The 17,357-nt window shown below is 43.3% G+C and overlaps 2 protein-coding genes across 5 annotated transcripts in view; both read right to left on the bottom strand.

Moving 5' to 3' along the window:
* The window catches only part of LOC129703671 (transient receptor potential cation channel subfamily V member 6-like), a 32,175-nt gene extending 28,892 nt beyond the window's left edge, over nucleotides 1–3,283 (bottom strand). The window contains exon 1 of the mRNA XM_055646315.1: nucleotides 702–3,283. Coding sequence (XP_055502290.1) covers nucleotides 702–736 — 35 coding nt within the window. The 5' untranslated portion in view covers nucleotides 737–3,283. The remainder of the gene's footprint in view (nucleotides 1–701) is intronic.
* Nucleotides 3,284–3,404: 121 nt separating this feature from the next.
* Nucleotides 3,405–17,357, bottom strand: part of golim4a (golgi integral membrane protein 4a) — a 59,819-nt gene continuing 45,866 nt past the window's right edge. For 2 of the 4 annotated variants that reach the window (XM_055646309.1, XM_055646310.1), the window contains exons 13-14: nucleotides 12,786–12,848; nucleotides 8,942–9,288 (exon numbers count right to left, since the gene is read on the bottom strand). In XM_055646309.1, coding sequence (XP_055502284.1) covers nucleotides 9,115–9,288; nucleotides 12,786–12,848 — 237 coding nt within the window. In that variant the 3' untranslated portion in view covers nucleotides 8,942–9,114. Of the gene's footprint in view, nucleotides 3,935–8,941; nucleotides 9,289–12,785; nucleotides 12,849–17,357 lie in introns of those variants that run through there. The other 2 variants (XM_055646312.1, XM_055646311.1) reach the window with 2 other exon arrangements.

Raw genomic sequence — 17,357 nt, 5'->3', positions numbered from 1 at the left:
ATCTCATTTGATTTTGCGCAGGCAATGCAAGAAAATCCATGCTGCTCATCTTATCAAATTGCATCACAGTTATTGCGTTAAGAGTTTATGCCAGGGAGTGCTGCCTGACCTGCTGAGTTACTCCAGCATTTGGTGACTCGTTGAAAATAGTGAATGTGGATACTTATGCGAGTCCTTGCAAAAACAAGAAATTAAACAGCTGGGTTTACACTGAATGATAGATGTAAAAACTGTTTTGTAAATCACTGCACATTCAGTTATTACGACTGAATTCTCTCATCTCTTCACCCCCAGGATCCGAAATAACGAACACTGCTTTTTTGCAGGGTGACATTTTTTTAAAATTTCAAAACATTTTCAGTTCAGTTTCGAGATACAGCACGGAAATACTGTGCCCTTCGGTCCACCGAGTCCTCACCAACCCTCGACCCTCGTACATTAACACTACCCTACACACACTAGGGACAATTTACATCTATACAAAGCCAATTAACCTACAAACCTGCACGTCTTTGGAGTGCAAGAGGAAACAGAAGATCTCGGAGAAAACCCACGCAGGTCACAGGGAGAACATACAAACTCCGTACAGCCAGCGCCCGTAGTCGGGGTCGCTGTGAAGCAGCAACTATACCACTGCGCCACCGTGCTATTTTAACCAATTGTCAATCTGTCATTATTTCCATTGATATTTATATAATCACCTCCTTATCTTGTCCATATCCACAGTGACATGCATCTGGACGGTGACAGAGGCTTTAGGCGAGTGGATTTCCAGTGAATTTCTTTAAAGAGCTGGAAATACAGGCATAAATATGCTTTAGAGCCAAACAAAATCTTGGTAAAAGTCTTATCCTGTATTAAAATGCCAGCACAGGCTTCAACAGCAGACGCTGCATTGAGATGAAATTAGCAAAAAAATCTTAAATTTAAGATGAAAATATATTAACATTACCACCCGAACATCTTGATGATATTTATATTTTACTTTGACGTCTGTTCTCTACACCCATTTGTTTAATCTATTTACTTTGATGTCTATTTTCTACACTTATACATTTAATCTATTTAAAAGTGCACAACATGAACAATAATTCAAGTGAATCACAGTAATAAACAAATTAAAGAACAAAAAAATAATTCATACTTTCCAGCTAACTCTAAATTAATATTGCAAATGGGGAAATGGTGTGTTGTCTTCGAGATGTGGATACCCAAATTTAAAACATCATATTTAAAAATATTCTTACTTACATCTATTTTTTCTCTTCAAACATTTGCTGGACTCACGCGTACTTTTACGCACAAAATCGTTCCGTTCGCCCGACCACTGAAAAGTTCAGGAAAACTCCTTCCGCCACAAGTTTCTATTTGTTTACCCGTCGCACACAAATGTTTAAAATTCTTACCTCTGTCTCTCATTGATAATTTCTGCAAAAGGTCCCACAGCACTGGGCAGTAGAGAGCAAGGGCCGGCTTGGGTGGCAAATTATATGAGACTAATTGTTTTGGCAACATGCGAGTAACTTCTTTACCCCCGTTTATCAGTGTTTTACTTCAGCACCCTGGCCACTCCCTCTTCTCCCCTCTCCCATTAGGCAAACGATACAGAAGTGTGGAAACGCACACCTCCAGATTCAGGGACAGTTTCTTCCCAGCTGTTATCAGGCAACTGAACCATCCTACCACAACCAGGGAGCCCTCCCGAACTACTATCTACCTCTTTGGACTATCCTTGATCGGACTTTGCTAGCTTTACCTTGCACTAAACGTTATTCCCTTATCATGTATCTGTACACTGTAAATGGATCGGCTGTAATCACGTATTGTCTTTCCGCTGACTGGTTAGCACATTACAAAAGCTTTTCACTGTACCTCGGTACAAATATTGACAATAAACTATAAACTAAACAATTAACAGGAACCCTCTCTATTCTGATAATTTTCGGACACTTAAAGGAAAAAAAAATAATCAGTGAATCAAAAGAGGATGATACTCTATCTACTCTCGTTCTAACTAATCACCTAATCACCAGTACATTTTGTGCGGGCACAATCACCAGTCTTTGCGTTCGCTGTCCTTAACTGATTTCCGCAGCCGGTATTTTGTTCAACCTAGCAAGTGATTAAGTGCCTGGTCATTTGTTTAATCCCCGCAGTTATATTTAGTGTCAGATCAAATACACAGCTGAAACCTGTGTTTTGTGTCTTCGTTGAACAACTGGAATTAACTTGCAGCTTTTTGTTCAAGAATCCAGTTTATCGAATTGTTAAAATGGAAACATTGTGTCTTTCATCAGCATCGGCTGGAAGGTGAACTACCAATGGAACTAGAAAGCAAACATGTTGCCACAGTTAGAAAAGGGAGAGGTTGAACAAACGAGGACTTTATTCCTTGGAGCGCAGGAAGATGAGAGGGTGATCTGATCGAGCTGTACAAAATCACGAGAGGAATAGATTGGGTAAATGCACACAGTCTCTTGCCCAGGGTAGTGGAATCCAGAAATAGAGGACATAGGTTTAAAAGGGGTGGGGAGGAAGATTTAATAGGAACCTTCAGGGTAACCTTTTCACACAAAGGGTGGCGAGTGCATGGAATGAGCTGCCAGAGGAGGCGGTTGGGGCAGATGGTATGATAACATTTAAGAGGAGGTTGGACAGGAACGGTTTGGAGGGATATGGGCCAAGCGCAGGCAGGTGGGACTAGCGTGGGTGGGGCAGATTTGTCGGTGTGGGCAGATTGGGGCAAAGGGCCCGTTTCCACGCTGTATGACCCTATGGCTCTATAACAGTACAGCACAGCAACAGGCCCTTCGGCCCGCATCATCTGAAGCCAGGCCCAACATATATCTGCCTACACACAATCCACTCCCTGCATTTCCACGTGCCCATCCTAAACATTCTATTACATAAACACACAATTATATAATTATGCAATTCTAGATGTTTGTGTCGAGTGTAGGATGCGAACGTTGGATAATGTAGAACCACTGCACGGGTCGGTGTGGAGAACGCACAAACTCCGTACAGACAGCACCCGTAGTCAGGATCGAACCTGGGTCTCTGGCACTGTAATGGGCCTGTTGAAAATAATTTTGGCAACAGTGGCCACAATTTTCGCTGTCGTAGGTTGACACCAGGTGTCGGAGGTGAATTCCATTAACGCTAGTCCCTGGCAGTCGCCTAAAGAGTGGCCTAAGTGGAACAGGCCCTTTCGGCAGCCACTCTACCACTATGCCACCGTGCTGCCAGGGTTAAGTGACATTTGCCTATGTGCATATATGCGTACTCAGAAATAGCCACATGAATATGCAGGGAATGATTTGCATATAATTATCCAGCTCAATTTTATGACAAATATATTTGTCCAAAATTAAATAATAAATAGGACTGCACGACACCTGCACAGATTTTTGAAAGATTTATGCTACAATCGCAAAATATGCACAAAATACAGATCATTGGTCAATCATTCAGTTTAACAATGACCAGAAATTTCACAAGATCATGTTCTCTTTAGAAATCTTTGCATTTTACCATATATACCTTCACTTTTGTTGATCAGCATAAGTATTTACATAATATACATTTTACACTGATATAAAATTCAGGAAGCAGGTGCACTTATCTGTACCTGGCCACTAAACAAAATAGCTGACAATTTTCTAAGACAGCAAATCTTAGCAGAAATCTCTATGAAAGGTTTTTGGCATTATTGCCCCACCCAAGCCAACTGTTCCCTATAAAATACAAAATTAACAAGCAAGATATAAATGTGCTTCTATGCGTCCGTTTGGTTAGAAATCTTTGCATATTTTTCTTGTAACAGCATTATGTTACATACTTTGGTTGCAGTGGTAAAGGCATGATCATAATGAAAGGCGGTGCTGGCTCGAAGGGCCGAATGTCCCCCTCCTGCACATATTTTCTATGTTTTCTATGTAAAGCAGAGAAATCATTTAGCAAAACAGGATTATCAGGCTAGAGCTATTATTATTATTAATAAAAAATATACGCTGGGACTATTAAAACACAATACTGCCAACCTATCACACATAAATGCAAAGGAGAATAATGATAAATTTAAGTTTACAACAGAATAATACCTGCCCATTTATACATGTAAAGAAGTGAATATCTTGGAAAACGGATGGTGTTTCAGTTAGTTATTTCAAATGATCAAATTTCTTGCACAATTTAAAACTGCCCTAAGATTTTTTTTGGGAGTGGGTTTGAGAAACCTTGGAGCATTAAGTTTAGTATTGGGGGTCAGGGAAATAGAAGAATCAAAGGGATAATAGAGAGTCGGCAGCACAGATTTCAAAATGGTAGGTTATGCCCAAGCACTCATTGAATTATTCAAGAAGCTAGGGTATTGCTTCCATAAACTGGGGCACTGTCCGATTCACTTCTACCCCATTGTGGACATTGGACTTTGTCTCTGGGACTGATGCGCTCCAATGCTGAGAATTATATTCTGCGCTCTGTATCTTCACCTTTGCTCTAACAATTGTACTTGAGTTTATGCCTGGTGTTACCTGAACTATTTGGGTAGTGCGCAAAAACACAGCTTTTGGCTGTAACTCCGTACACGTGACAATAATAAACGTAACCCTATTTTCAGTTGAGTTTATTGTCACATGTAACCGAGGTGCAGTAAAAAAGCTTCTGTTGCATGCTAACCAGTCAGCGGAAAGACAGTACATGATTCCAATCAAACCATTTACAGTGTATAGATACATGATAAGGGAATAACATTCAGTGCAAGGATAAGCCAGCAAAATCCGACCAAGGATGGTCCGAGGGTCACCAATGAGGTAGATAGTAGTTCAGGATTTGAAGAAGATTTAGTAATATTTTTGCCACCTCCAACGTGACCCCACCACTCGCCACATCTTCCCATCTCCCCCCGTCTGCCTTCCACAAAGACCGCTCCCTCCGCAACTCCCTTGTCAATTCTTCCCTTCCCTCCCGCTCCACCCCTTCCCCGGGCACTTTTCCTTGCAACCGCAAGAGATGCTACACCTGTCGCTTCACCTCCCCCCTCAACTCCATTCAAGGACCCAAGCCGTCGTTCCAGGTGCGACAGAGGTCCACCTGTATCTCCTCCAACCTCATCAATTGCATCCGCTGCTCTAGATGTCAGCTGATCTATATCGGTGAGACCAAGCGTAGGCTTGGCGATCGCTTCGCCGAACACCTCCGCTCAGTCCGCATTAACCAACCTGACCTCCTGATGGCTCAGCACTTCAACTCCCCCTCCCATTCCGTATCCGACCTCTCTGTCCTGGGGCTCCTCCTTGAGCAACACCGGAAATTGGAGGAACAGCACTTGGGGAGTCTGCATCCTGGTGGCATGAACATTGAATTCTCACAATTCTGTTAACCCTTTGCTGTCTCCTCCCCTTCCTACCTCAGCCCTCGGGCTCCTCCTCCTCCTTTTCCCTTTCTTCTCCCCACCTCCCCCCACCCCCTACCAGTCTGAAGAAGGGTTTTGGCCCGAAACGTTGCCTATCTCCTTCGCTCCATAGATGCTGCCGCACCCGCTGAGTTTCTCCAGCATTTTTGTGTACATTAAATAGTAATATATTGGAACTTTCATTGGGTAGTTAAGGAACCATGCAAATGTTTTATGAACAAGTCAGAGTATGTGGACACAAGAGATAAGTAGATGAAGGTTTGTTATTCTCCCTGCAGAACAAGACCATAAGATAAGGGCCGTATTTAGACTGGCTAATGACAGTGAGCAGTGTGCTGCGAGAATCAATAAAGAGGCTGTCCCACCTGGGCAACCTAATTGGCGAGTTTAGAAAAGTTTAAAAAAATTACATGTTGAAGATCTCCTTAGACTACGTAGAAGACCCCCTTCGAGGGACGGAACAGAGGCTGGCGAGTGATGGGTGGATACAGGCGAGTGATGGGTGGATGTGGGGGGGGGAGGGGGTGGGGGGGGGGGGTGAAATGGTTGGACAAATGCCAGAGATGAAAAGATAAAAAGTGTGAGGCAAGGATATAAGGGGGGGGGGGTGAAATGTGGAGCCAATCAGGTATCAGTGACTGGTCAATAAGGCAACTTGGGGTCCCAAGGCCATTCGCGTGATTGGAGAGGAGTGGTTTGGTTGGTGACAGAATGGGAGGTCCTACCTGAGAAACAAGGACTATGGTAGAAGCAGCTAAGCCCTTTTCTGAAGCAGGTGCCAATTTTCCAGTCGTAACCTTCTTCAGGAAAACCTGCTATGTGCAAAATAATATTGTCAAAATATGAATCACACATCATTTCTTATCACGATGCACACCAGGTGACCTTGTTAGTTTAGTTTACAGATACAGGGTGAAAACAGGCCCTTCGGCCCACCGAGTCCGTGCCGACCAGCGGTCCCGCACATTAACACTATCCTGCACACACTGGGGACACTTTACAGTTATACCAAACTAATTTACCTACAAACCTGCACGTCTTTGGAGAGTGGGAGGAAACCGGAACACCCGAAGGAAACCCACGCAGGTCACGGGGTGAACGTACAAACTCTGTACAGACAGCACCCGGGTCTCCGGCGCTGTGAGGCAGCAACACTCCCGCTGCGCCACCGTGCTGCCCAGCAGGTGTACATTGGACACATGGCATCTAATTTAAAATCAGTTAACTACTGGTCCATTCTACCTCTATATCAAGGTTACGGGGAGAAGGCAGGAGAATGGGGTTGAGAGGGAGAGATAGATCAGTCACGATTAAATGGCAGGGTAGACTCGTTGGGCCGAATGGCCAAATTCTGCTCCGATGACGTATGAACTGATATCAATATCAGCTTCACGGAGCAACACAATGACTGGGCAAAGCGAGAGCTTTTGGGGGCGATAGATCTGTGATGGAGTGACCAGCATCAGTGGTCAAAGGTCGAAGTTTATCCGTGAATAAACTGAAGAAAGATATGGAAAGGAACTTTTGCCGCAGAAAGTAGTTAGAACGCGGAGTTTGTAATGACCTGTATTTGATCATTAGAACGCAACAGAACGCAAAAGCTTTTCACTGTGCCACAGTACACGTGACAACAAACTACACTGAACTGAACTGAGGTGGCCAGTGTTGACGCATTACAGGGAAGGGTTTTTTTTAAATATAAAGTGTAGGAACCAGCTAATTGACCCAGCCATTTTCTACATTATTTAATTGTGACATAGCACATAAAGCTCACAATATTGAAAATGACCACTACTTTGTTTCACAAACATGAACAAATATTTGTTGGTTCAACGTACCTTATTAATATATTTCCACGTTAATTAAAAGTCCACCAGGGAAAGTAAACAATCTGCCTTCAGAACAACATCCACCCGCTCTGTCATTGATGGTTATCGTTTTACAGCTACATTATAACAACTTCAAATTTTAATGCATCATAATTATTCGAATATCAGCACCATAGTGTTTATCGCAAATTGGTACATTTCAAAGTTCAGTTTCCATAGACAAGTCTTTTCTTGAAACTTACAAACGCCCTATTTTATCACCATAAATGTAACAATATATTTGACGTGCACCACTTTATTCAGGAGTAAAAAAAAGTGAAGAGCATTTATAAACTAATAGACACAAAAAGTTGGAGTAACTCAGCGGGTCAGGCAGCATCTCCGGAGAAAAGGAATAGGTGACCTTTCGGGACGAGACTGCAATCTGAAGAAGGGTCTCGACCCGAAAAGTCACCTATTGCTTCCCCCCCCCCCCCCAAAGATGTTGCCTGACCCGCTGAGTTACTCCAGCTTTTTGTGTCTATCTTCAGTTTCAACCAGCTTCTGCAGTTCCTTTCTCCACACCTCAAACTATTACTTGACTTCAGTGTATTTCTTATTTGATTGTCGCATCAATATCATTAAGCTTCAGACTATCTATAACAATGTAACACATTTCCTAAGGCAATTTGTGAATGGTAGAAAAAGATAATTCTCTGAGCATAACTAAATTGTTTTTACATGAGTTTAGCTTGTATTTTGAGAAATCTTGTTCGACGCCCATTGATTAGAAAGACAAGGTCTAACAACTAAATGATTTCTCGCCTCAAGTCCCCATCTCCCCCCACCCCCCCTCAGGTTTCTGACCAGAAATGTCACCTATTCCTTTTCTCCAGAGATGCTGCCTGACCCGCTGAGTTACTCCAGCTTTTTGCATCTATTTTCTGAGTGATTTCAAATTGGATTTGAGAAAGGCCAAACTAAAGAGTGTGATCTGTCTATAAAATAGGCCTGTGTGAAACATATTTTGTATTTTTAGACCAAAAATGTAATAATTTTAGACCATAGCTCGAGGCCATCACTTACACACTATATGCAGTGTAGAAGATGCCTCTTCATTTCCAATGTATAAACATTAACATCTACATACAGTAGAACTAGTGTGAACAAGACTGTCTTAAGGCAGCACAATGGCACAGCTGATAGAGCCACTGCCTCCCAGCACCAGAGTCCCAGGTTCAATCCTGACCTCGGGTGCTGTCTGTGTGGAGTTTGCCCGTTCTCCCTGTGACTGCATGGGATTTTCTCCCACATCCCAAAGACGTGCGGGCTTGCAGGTTAATTGGCCCTCTGTAAATTGCCCCCCTAGTGTGTCGGGAGTGGATGAGAAAGAGGGATAACATAGAACTAGTGTTTGACGAGAGATCGATGGTCGGCGTGGACTCGGTGGGCCTCGAAGGGCCCCGTTTCCACGCTGAATCTTTCAAACTGCCATAACATTGATAAATATCACACAAGGCGAAGACAGATTTGGAAATACTTTAGGAATCTTAGATCGCTTCTTAAGTTAAGATAGATTCAAAATAATTGCTTTCATGTCGAAAACATATCATTAAACACCACATGTGATCCAACATTTCAACATTTTTGAACTTTCTGTGGACCATACTTTTACACTGAGGCTTATATAAATTATATATCATCTGAATGCCATGTCTTTATTGCATTTAAAAGTCTTTAATTCATTACCTTTAAATATCTCCAAATTAAATTAACCTGGACGACCACATTAAATACATTTGCATGGAAGTATATATATATAAAAGACTGGCTTGTTCAACTTATATTGGGTAATGAAACAAAAATAACATAAAGTCACTTATAGAGACGTCACATTTCTGCCCGCTGGTTCGTCTTCACCGCAAGGGCCTCTCCATCCTCTTCCCCGTCCTCTTCTTCTGGCTCCTCTTCATAATTTTCATCTTCTTTTTCCTCTCCCTGGTTGGGGTCTTCAACTACAGGCTCCTCTTCCTGTTCATTCGCCCCCCGTTCCTTCTCATCAGCCTGCAGCAGAGTCAACACCATTTTTTTAGCTTCGAGATTCAGCGCGGAAGCGGGGCCCTTCGGCCCACCGGGTCCGCGGCGATCAGCGATCACCCCGCACACTAACGCTATCACACACACACACACACACACTCTAGGGACAATTTACATTGATACCAAGCCAATTAACCTGCAAACCTGTGGAGCGTGGGAGGAAACAGAAGTTCTCTGAGAAAATCCACAGGGAGAATGTACAAACTCCGTACAAACAAGCACCCGTAGTCAAGATTGAACCCAGATCTCTGGTGCTGTAGGAGCCATTAAGCTTAAGTCAGTGTTATTATCATGTCCGATACTTGTGTGGGTGAGATTTGATACGTAGTGGGGGTGTGTTTTTTTGTTAGTGAAGTCTGGCGCAGACTCGCAGATTAGAAGGTTTAGTTTGTGTCAGAGTTTGAGGGCAGATAGTTTTCTACCATGAACACGACACGCATGTTACGAGACTACATATCTTTACATGAAGAAGCTTGTGTGATTTATATGAAGTGACTGGAACAGCGATTAAGAACGGAAAGTTATGAGTTATTTCTTTGTTTTGTATTACTTCAATACACGACTAATTAATCAAGAAACGATGCCTGGAAGATTCATCTTTGCTGTCTGATGTGTGTCGTGAGTGTGTTAGACTAAACCTTCAAATCATCTCCGATAATTAATGGCCATCGAAGTTGGACTTGGAGAATGTTGTAAAAAGTGCCATTATAGGCGCTGTAAGGCAGTAGCTCTGCCGCTGTGTCATCGTGCTGCACAATAGCAAGTGATTGAAAGATACATCGTGGAAACAGTTAACATAATGGAAAGGAAGCGGGAAGGTGGGTGGACCGAGAAGAGGAAGGGTCTCCACCCAGAACGTCACCTATTCCTTCTCTCCACAGATGCTGTCTGACCCGCTGAGTTACTCCAGCTTTTTGCGTCTATCTAGGGTTAACCCATCTAGGCCTTGACCTTGCCTGCCGCTGACGATGCAAGGCTTGTTGTGTAGAGAGAGCAGTTGCAGGTGGCAGATGTTGAGCTCACCAACTGCCTTTGCATTGGGAACTACACTTCCGCCCAGACACAACACTGACGCTCTCCATGTTCTGCAGTGATGCTGCCCGACCCATTGAGTTACTCCAGCATTTTGTGTCCATCTTTGGTATAAAGCAGCCTCTGCAATATCTTTTTATTCCATTGACAAGGTGGAGCCCATTGAATTGGAAGGGCAGGAAAGCTAACAACTAGAGATGCATGGAGTTTCAAAGTTTAGTTTAGCTTTGAGATACAGTGCGGAAACGGGGCCTTCAGTCCACCGAGTCCGCGACGACCACTACACACAGTACACTAACGCTATCCTAACACCACACGAACAATTTACCAATTTTACTGAAGCCAATTAACCTACAACCGCGCACATTTTTGGGGGAGGAAACCGGAGCACCCGGAGAAAACCCACGTAGTCATAGGGAGAGCGTACAAACTCTGTACATCTACAATACAATTTTATTTGTTGTCATTTGAGCCTCATTGAAGTTCAAACAAAATTTGGTCTCTGCAGTCATACAACAAGAAAAGAACCAAGACACAACACAATTTACACAAACATCTAGCACCCGTAGTCAGGATTGAACCCGGGACACTGGCGCTGTAAGGCAGCAACTCTACCGCTGCGCCACCGTGTCGCCCATGGAATGAAGGAATGAAGCCAACAGCAACAACGTGCTTACACTCCATCCCCTCCTGAGAAATCCAGGTCAAACAAACCAGCACAACATCAATGGCAGGTTGCTGGACCAACGCTGATGGCTCCCATTAACATGGAACCCATCATCCAGCACAACGAGTGATTAGGCCACGATCTCGATATTATTCAATTTACTTCAGATTCAATTTTAATTCTGCACTCAAGAGACATGCTACTTATCTCAAATGAATTATTTAGAACTGTTGCCCCTGGGAAATTCCAAGAAAATCAGGTCGCCGTTAATATTTTATAAGCCAACATCTGATTTTACAATAACAACAGGCACTGCTTAATGTAAATCAACGCAAGGATTAATCACAACAAAGATGGGAACTGGAACAAAATCAGGTCTGGTTTTTTTTTTTTTTTAAGATTAAGACACTAAAAAGAAAGGGGTTTTTTTCCTACCTTATAAAGCCGAAAGAATCCCCTTTCTAATGATTACACTGAGAGAAAATCTACTGCAGTTGTACAGAGTCTTGGTGAGACCACACCTGGAATATTGTGTACAGTTTTGGTCTCCTAATCTGAGGAAAGACATTCTTGCCATAGAGGGAGTACAGAGAAGGTTCACCAGACTGATTCCTGGGATGTCAGGTCTTTCATATGAAGAAAGACTGGATAGATGGTTTGTACTCGCTAGAATTTAGAAGATTGAGGGGGGATCTTATAGAAACTTTCAAAATTCTTAAGGGGTTGGACAGGCTAGATGCAGGAAGATTGTTTCCGATGTTGGGGAAGTCCAGAACAAGGGGTCACAGTTTAAGGATCAGGGGGAAATCTTTTAGGACCAAGATGAGGAAAACATTTTTCACACAGAGAGTGGTGAATCTGTGGAATTCTCTGCCACAGAAAGTAGTTGAGGCCAGTTCATATTTAAGAGGGAGTTAGATGTGGCCCTTGTGGCTAAACGGGTCAGGGAGTATGGAGAGAAGGCAGGTACAGGATACTGAGTTGGATGATCAGCCACGGTCATATTGAATGGCAGTGCAGACTCGAAGGGCCAAATGGCCTACTCCTGTACCCATTTTCTATGTTACTATGTTTCTAAGATGCTGCACAAATAGCTCTCTTGATAGATTCCTGATTAGTACGGGTGTCAGAGGTTATGGGGAGAAGGCAGGAGAATTGGGTTAGGAGGGAGAGATAGATCAGCCATGATTGAATGGCGGAGTGGGCTTGATGGGCCGAATGGGCCAAGTCCACTCCTATCATTAATGAACGTAAATAATTAAGTGTGTGCTTTAGTGTGGTAGTAAATAATATTCTCAGAGTAAATTTAGAGAAGGTTAGCAACATATTTTCTTTCAAGCCGACTGTCACAACAAAGCAGTAGTCTTTCGGGTAACGGGTAAAATAGTACCAGCATGTTGAGGAATAGATTGGGTTGATGCACAGAACCCCTTGCCCAGATTAAATTAATCGAGGACCAGAGGACACAGGTTCAAGGTGAAGGGAGAATGATTTAATAGGAATCTGACTTTTTCACACAAAGGGCGGTGGGTGTATGGAACAAGCTGCTAGATGAGGTAGTTGAGGCTGGGACTATCCCAATGTTTGAGAAACAGTACATGGATAGGACAGGTTTGGAGGGATATGTTAATATTAATATTAAACTCAAACAGGTGGGACTAGTGTAGCTGGGACATGTTGGCCGGTGTGGGCGAGTTGGGCCTGTTTCCACACTGTATCACTCTATGACTCTACGAGCAGAACTAACTAGTGCGCATGTCCCTACCTCTTCCTCATCCTGGTATTGTTCATCTACATTGTCTTCCTGTTGGTCAGGATTCCCATCAATCTGTGAACATCAAAAATGTAGATTTTTTTTACTGTTTGTTCCAGAAACAAGAAACCTGTGAGATTGAAGAAAAATGTCTCTTGAAGTTTAGTTGTATTATTGTCACGTGTACCGAGGGAGAGAGAAAAGCTTTGTTTTGTATGCGGTCCAAACAGATCCAATATAGTGTACGTAGATACAATCAGTTCAAACTCAAGTACAGCAGGTAGAGCAAAGGGGTAAGGTACAGAATGTAGCATATAGTTCTCAGCATTGTAGCCCAACAGTTGATACAAGACCGTAAGTAAACGTGGACACGGGAAACTGGAGGTACTGATGTACCAAAAAAAGACACAAAGTGTTGAGCAACTCAGCGGGTCAGGCAGTATCGCTGGAGAACAGGGACAGCCAATGGTCCTGACCTAAAACGTCATCTGTTCACGTTTTGTAAGTTTTCAAGACACAAGCACTTCTCTCTTAAACCTCTGAACCATTAAAGAGCCGGTCCCATTTTGCAATTTCTTTCCGCGACTGACGTCGTAGTTGCCCTAAAAACCATCAAGTTGTACGACACTGGCGTCACCCGCCTTCACAACATAAGGTTACACCGAAGTATAATAATCACATTGGAAATGAACGTATCTACAATAAATCTAAGGATCAGTAACTTTAAGAAATAAATTGTTTATTTAACGTGAGCGTCACCCGCTGGACAGCGTACGTCAGCGTCACTCGCAGGACAGCGTACGTCAGCGTGTGACAGGGCGCACGACATGAGACACCCAGATGTCGCCTGAAGATTTTGAACATTCCAAAATCCAGGCACGGCAGGGAGACATCGCGCATCACTACACGTGTCACACACCGACCACGCCGCGACAAACTCTTTTCGGGATGTCGCAGAAAATGTCGCCCAAGTGGGACAGGCCCTTAACTTACACCCAGCACTGCTCGATGTAAGGGAGCTGGTGGTAAATCCATCAGATAGGTATGTTGCAAAACCTACTTTAAGCGTCGCTGCAGATCTGTCCCAGCCCGTGCGTGTGATTTTGGCGCCGTTGAGAGGAGGGCGGTTTTAAAACAAGATTTTCCCAAGGCTATTCAAATCGAGGTTGTTCAGCCTACTTAGTTGCTGACGAAAAATCGCTTGGAGGTTCGTTCGCTGCAGCTATTTTTTAATTTATTTGGTTAATTTAATTGTCATAGTAGGTTAAAAATTATCCTCTAAATCCGCGACCGCCGACAACGGGACGGATCTCATACAGGGGACAACGGAAGGTAGGTTGTTTATTTTTACATTAAAAAGGGCTTCTTAAGATCCCTTTATACAAAGTTTTAAGTTGCGAGTAGCTAATTTGGGGTCCCATTAAATCCCGCAGTATTTTTCTGGGCATATGGGGGTACAAATCTACCGCAATGGGAATGTTCCAAACCAGCGCGTTCCACAGAGTTCCACAGGATCCCACTCGAAAGCTGATTTAAATGGCCATTAATTTACAGCATTTGAACACTAAATTCCTTCCATTTGGCCTATAAATTAATGTAAATGAGATTTAGAAATCATGTTTTATTGTGAATTCTTTGTGAATGTTATTTGGACACTTAGGCTATTTAAAAATGTTAATCTTTTCTTAAGAAATGGATAGATGTTTAGATCTAGTAATTGAAGTTTGGAATTAGCTACAATTGGGTAGTAACTAATTATATGTTTTAATTTTAAGTCGTCCAAGTAAGATTGTTTCATATTTGTTTCAGAATGCTTCAATCTATAATAACTGAACATTTCTTTCAGTTCTCTTAATTTTTAAGAAAGTTATGGCCATTTCACTGTCCTCGATCACAGCTTTTGTGTTAAGTCAATGGAAAATCAATAGGGAACAAGATGCTAATTTCCGAGTATGAAAATGGTCATAACATTTTTAATACTGAAGATATGAAAGTGAATTAGGTGTCAAATTAAACTTATTTTTGTGCTTTATTTGATGGGATAAATTGCAGACTTGATTTTTTTAAATCTCAAAATTTTTTGTAACATTGCTACATCAGAGTCTGAAGATGGGTCTCTACTTTAAGCGTCATCTATCGTGTTCTCCAGGGATGCTGCCTGGCCCGCTGAGTTACTCCAGCACTTTGAGTCCCAACCATTTGGTTTCTTGTGCAGGAGGTGGAAATGGAGACAATTGTTGGGGCAGATCGGCAGAGGCAGGGAGTGCACTGGTTGACTGAAGATTTTGACACAAATGCTGGAGTAACTCAGCGGGCAAGGCAGCGTCTCTGGATACAAGGGATGGGTGACCTTTGGGTTTGAAGGGTCTCAACCCGAAACAACGGCCACTCCTTCTCTCCAGGGATGCTGTCTGTCCCGCTGAGTCGCTCCAGCATTTTGTATCCATCTTTGGTTTAAACCAGCATCTGCAGTTCCTTCCTACAGTACTGGTTGACTGGGCAGTGGACCACACCGCTTCTGGCAACCTGGCGACCAGAGTCCACTGACTGGGCGCACCTCCAGTTCCAGTTGAGGCCTCCCCACGCACCAGGAACCAGAGCCCACACTCGGGCCAGAGAGATTCCAGTGCCACAACCAACCGCGCATTCAGAATTAAAAGACGTTCTTTTAGGAAGGAGATGAGGAGGAATTTCTTTAGTCAGAGTGTGGTGAATCTGTGGAATTCTTTGTCACAGAAGGCTGTGGATGCCAAGTCAGTGGATATTTTTAAGGCGGAGATAGATAGATTCTTGATTAGTACGGGTGTCAGGGGTTACGGGGAGAAGGCTGGGGAATGGAGTTGGGAGGGAGAGATAGATCAGCCATCATTGAATGGTGGAGTAGGCTTGATGGGCTGAATGGCCTAACTCTGCTCCTATCACTTACTAAATTAATATGTGCTAGTACCATTGGTGTTCTAGCATTGGTGAGCTAGATAGGGCTCTTAACGATAGCGGAGTCAGGGGATATGGGGAGAAGGCAGGAACGGGGTACTAAACGGGGATGATCAGCCATGATCACATTGAATGGTGGTGCTGGTTCGAAGGGCCGAATGGCCTACTCCTGCACCTATTGTTCACATATATGCTGAACATTGTTGCTCAGAGATTCGTGGAGGTATACAGCATGGAAACAGGCCCTTCGGCCCATCTCGTCCATGCTGACCAAGTTGGCATGTTGCGCCCACCTCATTTGCCTGCATTCGGCCCATAGCCTCATAAATCCTTCCAATCTCCATACAGTATATGCCTGTATTATACATAACAATATAGCTGGTCCTATGCTACTGCATTTGGCCCATAGCCTTCTAAACCCTTATTTCCCATATATATACGACTATATAGGTAGTTCTATTTGTCTCTAAACCCTTCCTGCCCACATAAATGTCAACATATAGAGAGTGCATACGAGTCATATTTATGTGTGCCTGCGTGTGTATTGTCATTGAATTTCTATATTTTTGGTATCATTTTAAGTCTTGGGAATTTATTCCTGGGCTCGTGTGCTAAGCTTGCAATATGATGGTTTAGTTTTAAGGTCATAAGTCATCAGTGATAGGAGTAGAATTAGGCCATTCGGCCCATCAAGTCCACTCCGCCATTCAATCGTGCCTGATCTATCTCTCCCTCCTAACCCCATTCTCCTGCCTTCTCCCCATAACCCATGACACCCGTACTAATCAAGAATCTGTCAATCTCGCCCTTAAAAATATCCATTGACATGGCCTCCACAGCTGTCTGTGCCAATGAATTCTACAGATTCACCACCCTCTGACTAAAGAAATTCCTCCTCATCTCCTTTCTAAAGGTACATCCTTTCATTCTAAGGCTATGATCTCTGGTCCTAGACTCTCCCACTAGTGGAAACACCCTCTCCATATTTACTCTACAAAGGTCTTTCACTATTCGGTACGTTTCAATGAGGTTCCCGCTCATACTTCTAAACTCCAGCGAGTACAGGTCCCGTGCCGACAAACGCTCATCACATGTTAACCCAACCACACACTGACTGCAGAGGAACTGATCAAGGATAAAGTATGTCCACTTTTTCCAAGGCTGTGCCCTCTGGTTCTAGACTCTCTCACTAGTTCCGTAGACAAAGTCCAATGTCCGCAACGAGGTAGATGTTAGATGTAGGGTCACCAGGAATTAAGACCCCTTGCTCTACTTTGATGTAGTTACGTGGGATACTGTACATCGGCAAGAGAGGCAGGTGACGTCTTGGTTTACATATCATCCTTAAGGTGGAACTGCTAACCAAATGGCACTTCCAAGCGGTACAACATAGTCAGCACACATTTCTGCACTTATATGGACAGACTCAGGAGATGACCGATGTCCACAGTTACAAACAAGAGGAAAAAAAGTCCGACACACAGTAAACAAGCATGAAAGACAAAACTAAATGGGCCACCTTGTACAATGAGCTTTATTTTAGTTGATGACAGAACCAACAGTGTAGGCATGAAGCTTCCAGCAACGGCTACAGCAACGGATCAAGGCCAGGCTTTGTTGATAAAGCACCAGATTTGAGAACAGAAGATA

The sequence above is a fragment of the Leucoraja erinacea genome, chromosome 14 (genome assembly GCF_028641065.1).
Source record: "Leucoraja erinacea ecotype New England chromosome 14, Leri_hhj_1, whole genome shotgun sequence".
Lineage (NCBI taxonomy): Eukaryota > Metazoa > Chordata > Chondrichthyes > Rajiformes > Rajidae > Leucoraja > Leucoraja erinaceus.
Note: the sequence above shows the minus strand (reverse complement) of the source record. Positions and strands in the feature narration are given on the sequence as shown.